This window comes from Lolium perenne, chromosome 3 (genome assembly GCF_019359855.2).
Source record: "Lolium perenne isolate Kyuss_39 chromosome 3, Kyuss_2.0, whole genome shotgun sequence".
NCBI lineage: Eukaryota > Viridiplantae > Streptophyta > Magnoliopsida > Poales > Poaceae > Lolium > Lolium perenne.
Genome location: NC_067246.2, coordinates 40,579,571 through 40,598,004, shown reverse-complemented (window position 1 = coordinate 40,598,004; position 18,434 = coordinate 40,579,571). Strand labels below are relative to the sequence as shown.

At 45.5% G+C, this 18,434-nt stretch overlaps 2 protein-coding genes and 1 non-coding gene across 4 annotated transcripts; 1 reads left to right on the top strand and 2 right to left on the bottom strand.

The window, feature by feature from the left end:
* Window positions 1-7,906: 7,906 nt before the first annotated feature.
* On the bottom strand, window positions 7,907-11,088 carry LOC127340697 (ubiquitin C-terminal hydrolase 12-like). Of its 2 annotated transcripts, none has more exons than XM_051366448.1 (7): window positions 11,002-11,088; window positions 10,780-10,834; window positions 10,072-10,198; window positions 9,507-9,673; window positions 8,803-9,118; window positions 8,405-8,571; window positions 7,907-8,298 (listed from the first exon to the last, which is right to left on the bottom strand). In XM_051366448.1, the coding sequence occupies exons 2-7, from the start codon at window positions 10,799-10,801 to the stop codon at window positions 8,153-8,155; spliced, it is 945 nt and encodes a 314-aa protein (XP_051222408.1). In that variant the 5' UTR covers window positions 10,802-10,834; window positions 11,002-11,088; the 3' UTR covers window positions 7,907-8,152. The 2 variants fall into 2 exon arrangements, with proteins under 2 accessions (XP_051222408.1, XP_051222409.1); XM_051366449.1 differs by having other exon boundaries at window positions 10,964-11,082.
* A 160-nt stretch (window positions 11,089-11,248) lies between these two features.
* Window positions 11,249-11,335, top strand: TRNAY-GUA (transfer RNA tyrosine (anticodon GUA)). The gene is given in 2 exon segments: window positions 11,249-11,285; window positions 11,300-11,335. It is a non-coding gene; the product is annotated as a tRNA-Tyr (tRNA).
* A 644-nt stretch (window positions 11,336-11,979) lies between these two features.
* On the bottom strand, window positions 11,980-17,853 carry LOC127340696 (3-isopropylmalate dehydrogenase 2, chloroplastic). Its single transcript, XM_051366447.2, has 11 exons — window positions 17,611-17,853; window positions 17,381-17,510; window positions 17,157-17,268; window positions 14,252-14,327; window positions 14,036-14,124; window positions 13,692-13,778; window positions 13,337-13,453; window positions 13,143-13,250; window positions 12,987-13,040; window positions 12,694-12,846; window positions 11,980-12,340 (listed from the first exon to the last, which is right to left on the bottom strand). Exons 1-11 carry the CDS (start codon window positions 17,819-17,821, stop codon window positions 12,278-12,280), a joined length of 1,200 nt encoding a protein of 399 aa, XP_051222407.1. The 5' UTR covers window positions 17,822-17,853; the 3' UTR covers window positions 11,980-12,277.
* Between the last annotated feature and the right edge of the window lie 581 nt (window positions 17,854-18,434).

Sequence of the window (18,434 nt, the reverse complement as noted above, 5' to 3'; positions counted from 1 at the left end):
TTTTATGGGGGGAATTGGACTGATTGTCTTCAGAGATACGCCATGCATAAGCCAACGCTCTCGGACGTTCATGCACAACCAGCACCGTGCAATACGTACAGACACACACCGACGGCTGGACGATCAAACTACTAACCTAATGGTACGATGACGATTTGTTTGTTTGATGACTTGCACACATAATATCTGGATTTTATTTGTCCTCATTGGTGTGTTTCTGCTAGGGACAATCTGCTAAGACTGGAACAAATTTAGTAGTCATACGCAAATAAGTATAGCCTGGCAAGTAAGATCGATACACATCAAGTATTTCTCTGTTATTTCATAGATTTTACTTTGTATATACTTCATATTCAAATCGAAAGTGTCACTAACTATAAACCATAAGCCACATAAGTCATACATAGCTAAGGCTGGACGTTCGGGCCGAGCTTTTGGCTCGGCCCGAGCTTTTCCTGGCTCGGCTCGTTTTGGGCTCGGCCCGTGTTAGATGCAGCCCGAGTCGAGCCTACTTTTCTGGCCCGTAGCGGGCTAAAAGCTCGCCCGGCTCGGCCCGAGCCAGCCCGTTAGCTCGTGATGTTTTTTTTTCCCGAGTAAAGAAAGTAAGATGGGCTGTTGATTGTGGCATATTATCTGATCCATACGAAAAGGTAGGACACGACCAGTCCTCTCGCTCTCCGATCTCTCCCAGGCGATGCCTGCCGCCGCCGCTGCCCATGCGATGTCGCCGCCCTTGCCCACGCGACGCCGGCCTCCGCCGCTCCTGCCCACGCGACGCCTGCCGGCCGCCGCTGCCCACGCGACGCTGGCCTCCGTCGCTCCTGCCCACGCGACGCCGGCCTCCGCCGCTCCTGCCCACGCGACGCCGGCCTCCACCGCTGCCCACGCTTCCCCCAATTTGCTTGGTCATCAGCGCATCAAGGATTCCATCATCTTCATCCGTGCTGCAACCAAGGGCCCACCTGGCAGTGTCCAATGATGCTTGGCTCGCGAGCCAGCCCGAGCCAGCTCGAGTTTTGGTAAAGCTCGAGCCGAGCTCACTTTTCCAGCTCGTGGGAGAAACGAGCCAGCCCGAGCCGAGCTGTTTTGCAGCGAGCTAAAGACTGGCTCGGCTCGAGCCCAGCCCGAGCTGGCTCGTGTCCAGCCTTATACATAGCCCGATTAGAAATATTTGAGTTACCACTTCATTATTTCATATAAGATTTATTTAAATACATTTTGAAATTTCATAGATCATGTAGACATATAATAGATTTATTATGTCGATGTTCTGGGAAAAGCAAAAGCAGACCCGACACTAGGATGTTGGACGAGACAAAAGACTCAACAACTTCTATGCAACCAAAGAAGATGCATACATAGAATTGCTTTTTTCTGTGAATTCTAAAATTTCATTATGATTGTTTTAATTTAATTATTTGTATATGTTCAATTTCTGCAGAACGTGGATGAGAAATATATGGATATTGCATCCTCCCTGTCTGGTTACGTCAGTATCCCTCGCTGCCCCGTGATCTTTGATGGTACCAACTATGGAGAGTTTGCTGCCTTCATGCGCATTCACATGCGTGATCTTCGGCTGTGGGGTGTTCTTGCTGGCGAGGTCTCTTGTCCGCCGCACCCCACTGCTCTTGTACCTCCTACCCCGCCGTCTGTGCCACAGGCCCTTGCTGAGGATGCTACTCAGGCTAATCGGGATGCAGCCAAGTCTGCTGAGGCTGCTGTTGATGAGGCATATGAGGAGCAGGTACTTGCCTATTCTGAGGCTCTTGGCTGCTACTGTGATAGTTTGACTTCTTTTACTCAGTGGTGTGATGAGGATGCTCGAGTTGCTGCCGTTCTTTCGCAGAGTGTTCAGCCACAGTTTGCTTCTGAGTTTATGGGCCTCGCCACTATCGCTGAGATGTGGTCTCACCTTCGTCAGCGCTATCAGCCTTCTGGGGATTCTCTGCACTTGTCTATGTTGCGTCAGGAGCATGATCTTCAGCAGGGTGACTCTACTGTTGATGAGTTCTACACTCAAAGTGCGGCGATCTGGCGCCAGCTTGACTCCCTTCGCAGCGCTGTCTGTGGTACTTGCCAGTGTTGCCGGACAGTACGTTCAGATATGGACTTCCAGAGGATCCATGAGTTCCTGTCTAGAGTTCGTCCAGAGTTTGAGCCTCGTCGTGCTCAGTTGTTTGCTCGAGGCCATGTTCCTATCTCAGAGGTGTTGACTGAGCTTCGTGCTGAGGAGACTCGTCTGCGTGGTGCTGGACTGCTTGGGACACCTTCTGTTCTTGCTGCTACTCGAGTTCCCCCTGCTCCTGCACCGCCGCTTCTACCCACACCAGCGCCTGCTGCTTCTGGAGGAGCCCGCCCTTCTCGCGGTGGGGGTCGCCCTCATCCTCCTCGGTTCTGCACTCACTGTCGGAGGCCTGGCTACCTTGAGTCTCACTGCTATCAGAAGCAGCGGGGTGTGCCTCCTCGTGCTCCACCTTCAGCACCTATCACCACCAGCTTCACTGAGCAGGATATAGCGAGACTTCAGCGTCTCTTTGCCTCCTCCGGCTCTGCTTCGACGGGTACTGCTGCCTCCACAGCTGTTTCCTCTACACAGTCAGGTACATCTTCGTGGGTTTTGGATTCTGGAGCTTCTTTTCACATGTCTCCTGACTCTTCCTCTCTTTCTTCTCTTCTTCCTCTTCCTCTTCATGTTCGTGTTCTTACTGCCGATGGTACTTCTCTTCCTATTGCTGGTCGTGGCACTCTTTCTACTCCCTCCTTTTTCGTTTCTGATGTTTATCACATTCCCCGTCTTACCATGAACTTGTTTTCCGCTGCTCAACTTACTGATTCTGGTTGTTGAGTCATTCTTGATGTTGATTCCTGTTCTGTTAAGGACACTCACACTCGGGCACTGGTTGGGGCTGGCCCTCGGTGCTGTGACACCCAGGGACTTTGGGAGCTTGACTGGCTTCATGTTCCTTCTTCGACCACTTCACCGACTGCACCACGTGTGCTTGCTGCTTCCACAACTGCCTCCTTTCGGCAGTGGCATCATCGTCTTGCTCATCTTTGTGGTTCTCGCTTGTCGTCTTTACTTCGTCGAGGTCTTCTGGGGCCTGTCTCAGGAGATGTCTCGCTTCAGGGTTGTCATGGTTGTAAGCTTGGTAAACAAAATCAGTTACCTTATTCTACTAGTGAGTCTGTATCTCAGCGTCCTTTTAATTTGGTCCATTCTGATGTATGGGGTCCCGCTCCCTTTGGTTCCAAGGGGGGCCAATGCTACTATGTTATTTTTCGATGATTTCTCTCGCCACACTTGGATCTATTTTATGACTTCTCGCAGTGAGGTTCTCTCGATATATAAGAGTTTTGCTGCCATGGTCCATACTCAGATTTCCACGCCTATACGTTTCTTTCGGGCAGATTCTGCTGGTGAGTATATCTAGCTGTTGCATGGTTTTCTTGCTGAGCGCCCATGCCCAAAATGGCGTGGCTGAGCGCAAGCATCGCCACCTGCTTGAGACGGCTCGTGCGATGATGATCGCTGCCTCTCTTCCTCCTCGCTTCTGGGCTGAGGTTGTGTCTATTTCTACCTATCTCATCAACCTTCAGCCCTCCACAACCTTGCAGGGTGGTATTCCTCTTGAGCGTCTAACAGGTCACACTCCTGATTACTCGACCCTTCGTCTCTTTGGTTGCGTTTGCTATGTTTTTCTTGCTCCACGCGAACGCACCAAGCTGACTGCTCAATCTGTTGAGTGTGTCTTCCTTGGCTACAGCCCTGAGCACAAGGGATATAAGTGTTGGGATCCTATTGGTCGTCGGATGCGCATATCTTGGGATGTCATTTTTGATGATTCCCGCCCTTTCTACCCGCATCCCTCCTCCTCTTCCTTCTCGGTGGATGATATTTATTTTCTCATGTTCCCCGACTCACCTCCTCTTGCGCCTCAGGTCCCTGCTCCGCCGAGTCTCTCACCACCTTCTCCTCCTTCGCCCACCAGACCCCCCTCTCCTCCCTCACCACCTTCCCCACCCTTCGCACCTTCCTCGCCTACGGTGGTCCATCCATACGCTTTTCACTACTCCAGTCGTCCACGTGAGGATGATGCTACTCCTCCTAACATGCCCTCCACCTCTGGTTTGATGCCCTCTCCGTCCGAGCTGACTCATAATCTTCGTGCTCATCCTCGTCCTCCTCCTGATCGCTATTCTCCCACTCACTACGGTCTTTCTGCTGTCCTTGAGCTGACCTCTTATCGGGATGCTCTTGCTCATCCCGAATGGCAGCTAGCGATGGTTGAGGAGATTGCTGCTCTCGAGCGTACTGTCACCTGGGATGTTGTCACTCCTCCTTCCTCTGTTCGTCCCATCACCTGCAAGTGGGTCTACAAGATTAAGACTCGCTCCGATGGTTCTCTTGAGCGCTATAAGGCTCGTCTTGTCACTCGTGGATTTCAGCAGGAGCATGGTCGTGACTATGATGAGACCTTTGCTCCAGTGGCTCACATGACCACTGTTCGTACTCTTCTTGTTGTTGCTTCTGTTCGTCACTGGTCTATCTCTCAGCTTGATGTGCAGAATGCTTTTCTTAATGGTGAGTTACGTGAGGAGGTATGCATGCAGCCACCTCCTGGCTACTCTATTCCCGATGGCATGGTCTTAAGCAAGCCCCTCGCGCCTGGTTTCAGCGTTTCGCCTCTGTGGTGACTTCTGATGGTTTTGTCCCTAGTGCACATGACCCTGCGCTCTTTGTCCACACATCTTCTCGTGGTCGGACTCTCCTTCTTCTTTATGTCGATGGCATGATCATCACAGGTGACGACCCTGAGTACATTGCCTTTGTCAAGGCCCGTCAGCGTGATCAGTTTCTCATGACTGATCTTGGTCCTCTCTGCTACTTTCTTGGGTTTGAGGTTTCCTCTACCTCCGATGGCTTTTATATCTCCCAGGAGAAGTATATTCAGGACCTTCTCACTCATGCCGCTCTTGGTGATGAGCGCACTGTCGAGACTCCTATGGAGCTCAATGTTCGCCTCCGTGCCACTGATGGTGATCCTCTTCCGGACCCGACCCGCTATCGTCACCTGGTTGAGAGCCTTGTCTACCTTGCTGTCACTCGTCCTGACATCTCCTACCCGGTCCACATTCTGAGTCAGTTCATGTCTGCTCCCACTAGTGTCCACTATAGTCATGTCCTTCGTGTCCTCCGGTATCTTCATGGAACTATCTCCCGTCATCTCTTCTTTCCTCGCTCCAGCTCCTTACAGCTCCAGACCTATTTAGAGGCTACTTGGGCTAGCGATCCAGATGATCTCAAGTCTCTTTCTGCCTACTGTGTCTTTCTTGGTGGCTCTCTCATTGCTTGGAAGACCAAGAAGCATGTTGCAGTCTCTCGTTAGAGTGTCGAGGCTGAGTTGCGAGCGATGGCTCTTTTGACGGCTGAGGTGACTTGGTTACGCTGGTTACTTGCGGACTTTGGTGTTTCTGCTGACGCCTCGACTCCTCTCTTATCGGACAGTACTGGTGCCATTAGCATTGCGCGTGATCCGGTGAAGCACGAGCTCACCAAACACATCGGTGTTGATGCTTTCTATGTGCGTCATGCTGTGCAAGAGCAGGTTATGGCTCTTCATTATGTGCTTTCCGAACTACAGCTTGCTGACTTCTTCATGAAGGCCCAGACCAGAGCACAGCATGGGTTCTTTCTCTCCAAACTCAGTGTTGTTGATCCACCATGAGTTTGAGAGGGGTGTTAGTGATGTATAGATCCCTTACTGTATATTCTCTCTGTATGAGGGGCTTCCCTGCATATTGTATCTCATGTACATGTACTGGCCTTTGGTCCACAGTGAATACTAGTTGCTCATTCATAACAATGTAAATACTTCAGTAATTTAAGATGGAGAATATAACCTTACGATGTAAGATCTTCATTAATTTTTTTAATTTGTCAGCGCTTGGATATTTGACTGATTAGAAACTTTGGTAGCACATATGTCAGTTATACCTTAGGTCCGGTGTTAATTTCATACAATATTTTCCATGTTTCATGCATGTTTGACAAAAGAATTACCGATTTTGCTTGGAAGTATAGATCTGAAGACAAATTTTAAGGCCGTGAAGGTTGTCTGATAAGACTATCACCAAGACTAATCAAGCAACTGGACATATTGTTGTACCTAATGGAAGAAAGTTGATCAGATATGTATCATTCTGCATCGATAACATAATGATAACATAATCATATTTCAGTTCACGTCTAACATGTTTATTACATTTTTTATAAGAAAATCATTGTGTGCTAGCAACCGATGAATGGCTTTAGGGTTAATGGATGTGACACTATATATGCACTTGGTCATTGTGCAACTATATTTTAAAGAAACGTGATAGCATGCGCTTAATCAATTTCAGGTAACATGTTGAATCCCTAACCGTCACTCCGTGTGTTATGCTATCATTCTGCTACCAGAATTTTGCATCTTGTCATCTCCTTTATGAATTCGATGTAACACTTGCATGTAGCATACTCAAAAAACACCAACGTGTACCTTATACGTTTTCATGATGTGTCTAGCTTGTTCTAAAGAATGTGTTGTCTACCTTGTTCTAAAATAAATCTGGCGTGCTTAACTTTCAAGTACTACCTGTAGAATTTTATTTGTCGCTTTATAAAATCCATGAAGTTACATACTTTATGATTTGCACAATTCACTCATACCACCAGAATTTTATACTCCCTCCATTCCAAGATAACTTGCTCAAATTTGTCTAGATACGGCATGTTTTTAGTGTGTAGATACATCCATATCTTAAAAATGTTGAGCAATTTATTTTGGGACAGATGGAGTATCTATAATGTTAAGCTAGCTTATGTAGGTCACCGACGGTCATGGTGAACTATTGACATAACTATTCACCACAGCTGGTGCTTTTCACATCAAGTTTAACTTGATTAATAAATGACTATCAGTATATATTATTACTGAGCTAGGATGAATATTTTGCATGTGAAGATGTTAAATTCTTCAGTTTAGTACAATTTCTATATGGCAGGAAAGTTTGTGTGTTGTTTTTCCTCTTACATATTTCATTGTCAAATGAAGTATGAGTTGCCTTATTTTGCCCATCCATGTATCATGATGTATTAACTAGCATAAGAAACATGGCAGGTATGATGGAAATAGAAAGAAAGAACGTGACCACATGATGGAGTTAGAGGCCACTACAGTTCGGAGCAGTTGTGAACTTGTGATATGGAAGTAGGAAGATAAGTGGGATGGTTTATGTCCCACAGTGTTGGAAATGTGCACCGATGGATGTGAATTTCTATGTAAGTGTATGTTTGTAAGTGAATGTATTTGTGTTGACAACATGTTCCTATTTAGTTTTAACAATCTTCCTCAGGAGAATATTCCATGAACCAATGCAAGCTTTGTTTTGTGAAACAGGTATACATACTTTTAGTAAATGTTTAAAGAGGATTAGGGCATTGTCTACTATAACCGGCTATTCTGCCATGTCTTAATAGAATGTGAATGTTCATAAGTGTTCTTCTCTTCCTTTGCATTCATCCAAGGAGGCTCCTAGATGATATTTATCATGTGATAGTCATAAGTTGCATGTACTAACATATACATTGCAAATTACAATTAATATATTTATGTCTCAGTTTGTTATTTCATGGCGAAGCACATGCATTTAACTAGTGTTAGCCGAAAGTTTGGAGTGCAGTAGAGTTTTGTTTAACTCTGATAATCAAGACTTGCGATGATCATGAAGGAAGGCGGGAACTCAAGTGGAGTTGCGGCTGACATATTTGATGATTGCTAGCATATGGCTAAGGAGCTAGCACAGATCAATGTCTATTGATCTATTGTACCGATACTTAAATGCTCGAGGGTTCATGGAGATGGAATCATGAAACCATGCATCATGTAGATAATTTTCGTCAACTAATAACATGATGACCCATACCAAGTACTTCCAAAATAATATTAATGACAATATACTTAGATAAAATCCCTCAACTTCCTCTGATCAGTTTCTTCTTTAATACCATAGGATCGTCATGCAAATTCTTAGTACAACTACCTCATATATAAGTCTAGCTAGTAGGAAGAAAGGGCATTATCTCTCCATGAGGTCATGAGGTAAAGATCTAGCCATCATTGGATGACCCAACGATGGTTAAATCTGCCTTCACAATGCAGTTCGATTCTACAAGATAGCCTTCAGACGGATCCTTGAATTTCTTGAGTGGAATGAAGTTGGGCCAACCCCAGGACCCTTCGAACACCACAAGACCTGTGATGGCAACGTATATAAGTAATATCAACTGTCAACAGGTGGGTTTCAAACAATACTTTCTTTGAATTATACACAGTACTATAGTTGCTAAGTAGAGATGAACCTGTAGTTAGGTTGACGTGTTTCCCATTCTTTTGGTCCTGTATGGATAGAGTCATCTTAGCGACGTTCTTAGATTCGTGAGGCACATCGTTTGAGGCATCCAGGCATAAGTGCAGGGAGAGGCAATCAGTGCTGCACCTGTCACCTCGTGGATACATACAGATATACCTGTTGAAAAAGATGTGAAGTGACGGTTCAAATATTTTTGAATACGTGGAAAAATGTTTTTCAATAATTAGGTAAGCTGCTGAAATTGAAATTGGCTGCTCCTTATCTCTAGATAAAGAATTGTTTAGTTCCATGCTTAGAAATAAGGCAACGGAGATATATAAGATAAAATATCTCCTAAGTAATAACAGGTGTGTATTATTTATATTAATAATTTATGAAAATGAATACCATTTATGTCCGCCGGCTTCAAATGTGGGAGAACGGAAAAAATTCTTCAATTCCAATTCATGAAAGTTGTTCACGGTCCAAGTGTATGTCCCTTCCACAAATCCTTTCTTCTGGACAAAGAAGTTCTGGACTGTCGTAGCCTTGTGCTGTACCACAACTTCTTTCTTTTCAGGAGAAGAGACATCAATTTTTAATATCTCCACACCAAAGACACAGCTATCATCAACTAGAAAAGACGACGATTTCAGTAGCTCCTGAAGAGGAATCAAGCATTCCTTGTTCGAGTAGTTATTCTTGAAATCAAAGTTGTAGTCAGCTGCATTTAGGTAAAGGTTAGATGATTATAGAAAAAAGAACTTGTATGTAAGATGCAAATATCGAAAGTGATATATAACAAACTTTTTAAGCAGAGATCAAAGTAGTGAATTCCATCAATGTAAAGATTATCAAATTACAAGAGAACATTTATATGTAGTTTGTAATGTTTGTTCGAACCAGAAGAGTATCAACTGTGACAAACACTGGAAAAGATCCACGGAAAAACTTGAATTGCCAATGTGAAAACTATTGGTCGTATCACAGAACTTATTATAGACTTGTAACGATGGAATTTCTATCAAAAATTATAACAAAAAGAAGACTATGACCACCCAGCTGTAATGAGATGAATGTGCTTGAATAAATAACTTCATATATAAAACTACCTTTGCATCCACAATACATTCGATTTGAATGGTTGTATATCGAAACTTCAAACACTGCATGCACTGTGTGACCTTGCTCCAACTTATATGGCCATAGCATAAGAGCAATAGCAACATACGGAGTTTCATCATTATTTTTTTTATGCATTGGACTCACTTGCAGGTACCTGGTAAATGAATTGATGAGCAGAAAATAACATCAGTCTAGAATTCGTAAGTGAACTAAGAATAAAACCTAATTTTTTTCACTCAATGCCTCATATCTACCTTCAGTAGTTCAGTGTATGAATGTTTGCGTATGAGACTGTGATTGGTTATTTGATTTCACTGAAACATGATTTCTTTCTAATCAACATCACATATGAGACTATTGTGGATATGGATAAATGCTTATTACTTTATTTAAGTTCTACACAAACTATATAAGGTATTTGTATGATATAATAAGCTAATTTTGTAAAGTTCTTTTTTAAACGGAAACCTCAAGTAGAGGCTGGCTTTAAACTATTGAAGCCAACACAGCAGCAGCAAGGTTCAGGTTTACAGTTGCAATTGTGATGCGTACCACTTATAGCCAGAGAGGTCAAAAGGAACAGATATCGCTGATGTAGCTTTCGTCTCAAGCAGCGCCGAGAAGTCATGAATCTTCCATTTAAAATCTGGAACATAGGTCTTCCCTAGCCGTGGAGGAGCTGAAATTTGGTCAAGTGCATAACTCGTAAGTACATAACAGAGAAGAAAAGGGGGAATGTGCTATGTGGAAATTCATGTGCACGTTGTGGTTCCCGATAAACTGTTTACAATATCTACCAGGGTCCAGGGGGGGTTGTAATGCTGCAGAGTAGTTCTCTATGTTCTGATTATATGAATGAAAATGCTGCAGAGTACAGTTATTTGTGAGAAGTGACCATTAATATATTACAGTAGTTAGTCATGTCACCAATCAGGAGTACATGAATACAAAAGGCGCACTCTTTACTCAGATATGAATAGCCTCTACTATCTATTCTAATCAATAAGCACTGAGACCAAGAAACAAAGGGGAGCGCTATATTCAACACGTGCATAGGTAGCTAGTCAGCGACGCTAATTAATAGACACATGGTGATAGCAAGTGCTTCTTCAATCTCATATTTATCATCAGAGATTGCTTTAGTTCAGAGATACAATGTCATACTTATAACCTGAGTTTGCTTTTGTTCAAAATTACATCTGACTATTGTTTATATGAGATGTAGTGATGTACTACTTCAGGATGGATTGGCAAACATACCTCTACTTCCAGAATTTCCCATAGCTCCCCACCTTCCTCTTCTCTCCTATGTCGTCTGCAAGTAATAATACCAAGGCATAGTGGAGAGACATGTATTGATCAAAGAGGTCAAGAACTAAGGGCAGAATCCTCAAACAGATAGGTTAAAACAAATTGGCTTACGAAAAACGCAAATAACTCTTACAGAAGTTGAAAGCCTCTAGGGAGCGGAAGAGGAGAGACCTGGATTTCGGCGCAGATCGGGCGGCGGTTACAATGGCTTCCTGGGACGGGGCTCTGGAGCTGCGAGGGTTTCCTTTATATACGGACTCTGGAGCTGCGAGGGTTTCCTTTATATCCTAACGAACTCCTGGATCGTGGCGACTGGTTTCCTTCGCCTTTGTGCGATCAGTCCAGCCTTAAAGGACTCTCCCTAACTGGATATCTCTTCTATAATTAAGTACAAATAGGACCAACCTAATAACACAATCCGACCTTAGCTCAGTTGGTAGAGCGGAGGACTGTAGTGTGTGCAGATTAAATCCTTAGGTCGCTGGTTCGAATCCGGCAGGTCGGAGTAATTTTTTATATTTTTGGGCAATTTCCGCTTCGAATTTCTTATTTGCTTCAATCTCGATGATTGGTCCTGGCATCGACTGACAGGGAAAAACAGTTCTTACTGCCGTCATTTTGCACCTCTGGCTAGCTCAAAATACACGTAATGGTGAAAGCAATGAAGAATTCTCACAGTGTAGCCGAGCAAAGCATCTTTTTAAACCTGATCCCTCTTCTAGTCGTGAGACCACCTTTTCATCCTTTTGTTGGTCTCCGCCGCCTGAAGGTATGGGAATTGGCACAATGATCACGACGCCTGAACTTACTAAACCCTGGCGGTGCGCCACGCTGTTTCCCTTTAGAACGAAGAGGCTTCGACAGGAATACAGGATCATTGTGTCATCTGATTGCCTCTCTCTTGTTCATCGGCTTCATGCTACTAGGGTGGACATGAGTCATATCAGGGTGGACAGGTGGTGGTGCAGGATATCAAACTTCTTACCGCTGGTTTCGCCTATTTTGGCACATACTCTGGCTCGCTCTGCTGAGCATTTAGTCCCTGCATTTTTCAGAAAAAATTCTACTCCAGATTATATCTGGCAGACTCCTTGTAATGATTTATTATGATAAAGTGCCATAATTCTTAAAAAAAAAGATACGACAGGATTGACAATCCACAGATTATGCGAACTTTTGCATTTCAGTGTGATTCAACCAAGCCCATGCCAATGCCACAAACCCAACCATATTTTTCATCTAGGTAAAGATTTAATCACTGGTCCTTCAGATCTGTCCAACAAGCAAGCAACAAAAGGGAAAACACCACAAGACATGCGCTTGTGTTCGCCGCCGAACTACGACAATAAAAATAAAAAGCACACAAGTTTGGTCTATGGCTGGTTCGGATCTTGGCATGCTTTCTACCATCCCATAAGGCAGGCTTCTACCCATCGGGGCCACCAGTTTACTCCTGCGACTCCAGAGCCTTCAAGACTTCCATTCCCATTCGCTTACATCCAACCAATGTCTGCAATGAGAACGTTCCACGTAAATTTCAAAAGAAGAGGAAACCAGATATAACTAAAGTAATGGTGTTTGCTAATGAGTACTCCATAGTGAGAGCTCATGGGTCAGATGTTTGACATGGCATGAACCAGAGGATCAAAGACTTGGTGTCCTTTCTGTCAATCAACCAATCCAAGTGCATGATATTTAAGCAGACAAGTCCATACTTACAATGTAAATAGGGTTTAATTATTTGTTTGGCAGAAACATACAAAGTCGCTAGTATACACTGAACTTTCCCATAAACATAAATCTAGCAATTATTAAATGTGGACATGATATCCATTGACAATGTTGCAAAATCTCTAATCTTACCGTTCCATGAGAGTATATGTCCCCAGTTCGGAACCCATTGTCCAATGTCTGTTCGACAGCGGTTTCAATCCTCTTTGCAGCATTTTCGGCCCCAAGGCCATATTTCAACAGCATCGCTCCACTAAGAATTGTAGCTATTGGGTTTGCCTTGTCCTGCACTCAATAAATAGTTGGAGGAAGCATTTCAAAACAGAGTTGCCCAATAAAAGAAAATGTAATAGTACCAAGTATATCTACTAAGGATTGTTCTAGTTTCTACACACAAATGCTCTGAAATTAGAAGCAATAATAACCTGCCCAGCAATATCAGGAGCAGATCCATGAATAGGTTCAAATAGACCTGGTCCCTGCAAAGGAAAAGAAGTTTCTTAAGCACTTTCTTCCAGTATTTTCAGCAGAGCTTTGCTAGAAACTTAAAACGGAGTTGAGAGAACATTGAAGGGCCTCACCGATTCACCAACACTAGCAGACGAGAGCATTCCAATGCTTCCTGTGATCATTGATGCTTCGTCCGATAATATGTCACCAAATATATTGTTTGTCACAATTGTGTCAAACTGTGATGATACAGAAGATTCAGAAGGTCGGCACATTCTCATACTACTCAACTCACGTGAAATAAATTACATACAAAGAAACACACCTGCTTAGGATTCCTAACAAGCTGCATTGCAGCATTATCAACGTACATGTGTGAGAGCTCAACATCAGGGAATTCGGAAGCTATTGCAGTTACCCGCTTCCTCCAAAGCATAGATGCCTACAATAATATTAGAGTAAAATGATATCATCGGCTATGAGTTGAATGAAGAAATCAGAACTACTCTGAAGACTACAGCAGCACCAGCAGAGAGATAGGCCATAGTCGATGGATCAGTTCAAAATAGTTACAAAAACATTAAAATCATGGTGTCTCAAATATAACTCCATGGATCAGTTCCAATTTCTTACAATTCGAACAAATCAAGAACATATTTGGGATTCATATAATCAAGTACCTCGAGCACATTCGCTTTGTCTACGGAACATAGTTTCCCTCCTCTCTTGCGGGCAACCTCAAATGCAACCCGTGCAATACGATCAATCTGGGGATAGTCATTCAACCTATTGTTAGTTCTTAATATACTACTCAGTAAAAATGGTATCAAACAAATCGTCTTAATTGATTAAACAAATTCTTCCTGGAAATACTGTCTGACAACATAGAGGAAAGTAACAGCGAAATAAAAACAGTCAGCAGCTCTAATCATGCTTATTCCTTTGGGGACAGCAAGAACTATCACACAATCAAAAAATAGTTTATCAAGGGATGGTTGAAATATTTGATGAACACTGCAGTCACCTCAGAAACTGAATATATTTCAGTGTTAAAGCCAGTTTCCTCTCCGTTATCATTGGTACCAAAACCTCTAGGTCTGCCAAAGTAGATTCCTGCAACACAAAATAACAGAATAACAGTAGAAATTTCAAGTTTTATCACAATGCACCTAGCAATACATAAATCAGCAAGGAAAAAGGAACAACCATCCATGGTTCATCGTAATTTCGTCAACAATACCTCCAGTAAGCTCTCTAACAACCATGATGTCAACTCCTTCAGCTATATCTTTCTTCAAAGGAGATGCATCTACTAACTAAAAAAGTGTTAGTATATAACCAGCAAAAATTAAAACAAACAAGTCCATCCATCCCAAATCTTGCAGTTATGACTTCATTTGCTCGTATTTTGTCATTTAAACTATGAACTCCTATTAAAGATTACCAGAAACAGGAGACGCTTTGATGCCTGGCCTTGGTTGAAACTAAGTGCTATAGATCGTATTAGCCAATTATATAGTTATCTAAATTACGAAAGGCAGTGTTGTCGGGTAAAGCATAGTGTGTAGTTGCCAACGATCGGAAACGAGAGAGAAGAAGAGATGAACTCGAGGTAGAGGGAGGCGATGATTTTGGTGCTGCGTGCAAACGTGCAGCTTTTCTGTTTCTGTTATTCCTCTTATATCAAAGAGTACACAAAGTCTAACTGAAACCAACTACAAAACAGGAGAGCGTGGAGTAGTGCATCGTGCCATCCCACGATGCCTCCGCGATCTCTGCAAATCCTCCGTGACCGAGTGTGCCGTGCCATCCCACGACGCGGTCAAGTAGGAGATCTAACTAATCCTAACTGACAGCTAGAACTAACGCCAACGGCTGACGAACAGGCTCGCACAGCTTGGCTTATTTGCTAAGGACTGATAACTGACGAAACTGAACTAAGGGAGAAGGAAGCAGGATTACAACTTCAATTCACCCCCTAATCCTAATCCGACGATTTTACCTCGATTATTCCAAGACGCTGGCGCATCTCGACGAACTTGGCACGAGGCAGGGCCTTGGTGAGAATATCTCCCAACTGGTCATGGGTCCCAACATGAAGAACATCTACCATTCCCTTCTCCACACATTCACGGATGTAATGATATCGCGTGTCGATGTGCTTTGTGCGGTCGTGGAAGACAGGGTTCTTGCACAACGCAATGGCAGATAGATTGTCCACGTAGAGCTTCATCTTGTCAGGCTCCTTTCCCAGTACTGCTCCCAGCACTCTGCTAAGCCAAACCGCCTGGGTTGCAGCAGTGGCAGCAGCAATGTACTCGGCCTCACAGGAAGATTGGGCAACGACCTTTTGTTTCTGGGAGCCCCATGTGATGATGCTAGATCCGAGGAAGAAGACGATGCCGCTTGTGCTCTTTCGGTCGTCAACATCACCGGCATGGTCACTGTCACTGTATCCGACAAGATTTGGAGCTGAGCCTGCACTGTAACGACAGCCATACCTGATGGTGCCCTTGAGGTACCTCAATATCTGCTTCACCAGCGCCCAGTGATGAACTCCTGGAGCCTCCATGAATCTGCTTGCAAAACCCACAGCAAAAGCCAGGTCTGGCCTTGTGTTCACCAGGTAGCGAAGGCTCCCGATGACACTGCGGTATTTGGTGGCGTCCACGGCGTCACCCCCATTGTGCTTGCCGATCTTGAGTCGAGTGTCCATGGGCGTGTGACAGAGGTTGCAGTCCTGCATCCCTGCGGCTTCTAGAACCTTCAGCGCATAGCTTGCTTGGCTCAGCGTAATGTGACCATCTCGCTGTTCCACCTCGATTCCCAAGTAGTAACTCAGGAGCCCGAGGTCGCTCATGCGGAACATGCCATGCATCTGCTCTTTGAACTTGGCGATTTCTTCCACATCAGAGCCTGTGATGATCAGGTCGTCAACATAGACGCCGATCAGCAAGAAGTTGTCGCAGCCACCTCGACGGTACAGCGCGTGTTCGAGCGGGCAGCGCTCGAAACCCAGGGACTGGAGGGAGTCGTGGAGCTTGGCGTTCCACGCCCGCGGAGCCTGCCGGAGTCCATACAGAGCCTTGTGCAGCTTGAGAACGTGGCCGCCATGCTTAGCGTCAGCGAACCCGGGCGGCTGTTGCACGTAGACTTCCTCTTCGAGCTCCCCATTGAGGAACGCCGACTTCACGTCCATGTGGTGCACTTGCCATCCGGAGTGCGCTGCAAGAGCGAGCAGCAGTCGCACCGTCTCAAGCCGAGCAACAGGGGCGAAGACCTCGTCGAAGTCTACCCCTTGCCGCTGCGCGTAGCCCTTTGCAACCAGCCGTGCCTTGTGCTTGACGATGAGGCCGGCCGGATCCTTTTTGACCTTGAAGACCCATTTGAGCCCAATGGCGCGGTGACCTGCAGGTAGAGTTGTCAGCTCCCAGGTTTGATTGTCGTGGATCGACCGCATCTCCTCCTCCATTGCGCCACGCCATGAAGCGTCCGTCAGTGCGTGTTCCACTGACGCGGGTTCTTCAGCGGCGATGAGGCAGAGGCCACTGGTTTCCCACAGATCGTCCCGATACTTGGTACTTGGGACGACGATCCCATGGCTCGCACGGGTTTGCATCGGATGCTTCAGTGGTGGTGGAGGTGCTTCATCCTGGAACAAGTGCGGTGGGTGCCCGCTTGGCGCGTCCATGTCCGCGCCAGAGCGCGGCGAGTGCGCGGACGGCGAGCTCATGTCCGCGACAGAGCGCGGCGAGGGCGCGCACGGCGTGCTCTGTTCCGCCGTTCCTGGAGAGCTTGCTGCAGGAGAGCTTGGATCCTGGGTCGCCGATGTCCTTGAGGCTTGGTCATCATTGTAGATCACCGTGAACCTTTCTCCCAGGTCGACACTGGTGTCAGTTGTCCACTTCCATGGCCGCTCCTCCTCGAAGATGACATCGCGCGTGACGCGGTCAAGTAGGAGATCTAACTAATCCTAACTGACAGCTAGAACTAACGCCAACGGCTGACGAACAGGCTCGCACAGCTTGGCTTATTTGCTAAGGACTGATAACTGACGAAACTGAACTAAGGGAGAAGGAAGCAGGATTACAACTTCATAGTGCATATGTGAAAAGCATTGAAACTAAAAGGAGATATCAATATACCTGTGGAAACACCGTGACTGGCCGTAGATTGGCGAACACACCAAGCCCCGCACGGATATCGAGCAGCCCGGTCTCGGGCTTGAGATGCTTCTCATTGGTATCCCATTTATATCTGCAAAATGCAGCATCACATCCAATTAGTACTGAAAATCACAAGTGCGCCATAGCCGATTCTGAGCCCAACCAAGATTCAATCCCATTTATCAACAGATCGTTTCACTCACCCTCCTATCGCGCCGAGAAGTATGCCGTCCGAGGCTCGCGCCGCCGCGAGCGTTTCGTCGGGGAGCGGCACCCCGACCGCGTCCAGAGCCGCGCCGCCCATCAGCATCTCCTGGAAGCGGAGCTCCACGCCTGGGGCGCGAAAGGAAAACAATGGATCATCATCATCCTGCTAGTAATCGGAGCTCAGAGCGCTGGACGGCGCAGGGTTCAGCTTAGCTCGCTCGCTTGCCTTCTTTGGCGCCGGCGACGAAGAGGACGTTCTTAGCGACGTCGACCACCTCCGGGCCAATGCCGTCGCCCGGGAGCAGAGTGATGCTGTAGCTGCTCTGGGCCGAGGCCGAGCACCGGAAAGTCACCATCGGACGCCGCGCCGCCGGGCCGGCGCTCCGCCGGCGGGACTGGCATAGGGTTTGGGGTGGTGTCGCTTGGAGCTGAGCCATCGTGCTTGCCAGGTGGCCGCGTCGTCTCTTGGGCCTAGCCTGAATATAATCCGTTGGTGGAATTCGGCCCAAGTAAGTTAGTAGCTTCAGTGTAACGGTCCAAGTTCCAAGTTTTTTTTGGTGGAGTGAAGTCCACTTTAATTTTTAAACCTTCTTAAACTGATGAAAGTTAGCTAAATCAAACCTGGTGTTGGTTGTTGATTGACTACTTTAGTGGTTAAGCATGTACACGCGGTCTTGGCATCGTGGCTCAAACTGAAATTATGAAAAACATTCGTTGGTAGCCGTTTTCATAAAAGGATAAGATTGTCTCTTGGAAGAAGAAAACGTTTGAAGACGTGAAATATTTGTAGAGTTTATTTTATAATTGTTGGAGACAGCTCGTGTATTTTCTACCATGTACTATTTATTATTATAAATATATGTTGTATTGATTGCCAAAAACAGAAAAAACCTCGGCCTTTGAATACTAGAAGTTGGTAAATTGAACTTGTAAATTGCGGTCTATCCTCGGCCTCTAGTCTCTCTCTCTTTGGTTAGTGGAAAAGCAAATTTTAATGGGGAGAGCAAGTATGGGTAAAAGGACAGAGGAGTGGCACGAAGCAGAGTATTA

Bases quoted from the DNA above. Each gene is read 5' to 3' on its own strand.
- LOC127340697 (XM_051366448.1), bottom strand. From the start codon at position 10,801: ATGGGAAATTCTGGAAGTAGAG. The intron at 9,674-10,071 runs GTACGCATCACA...TTCATTTACCAG, and splicing joins GACCTCTCTGGCTATAAGTG to GTACCTGCAAGTGAGTCCAA. The intron at 8,299-8,404 runs GTTCATCTCTAC...TTGCCATCACAG, and splicing joins ACACGTCAACCTAACTACAG to GTCTTGTGGTGTTCGAAGGG.
- LOC127340696 (XM_051366447.2), bottom strand. From the start codon at position 17,821: ATGGCTCAGCTCCAAGCGACACCACCCCAAACCCTATGCCAGTCCCGC. The intron at 14,125-14,251 runs GTATTGTTGACG...TTTGTGTTGCAG, and splicing joins TGTTAGAGAGCTTACTGGAG to GAATCTACTTTGGCAGACCT. The intron at 12,341-12,693 runs GTAAGATTAGAG...TTCTCATTGCAG, and splicing joins ACATATACTCTCATGGAACG to ACATTGGTTGGATGTAAGCG.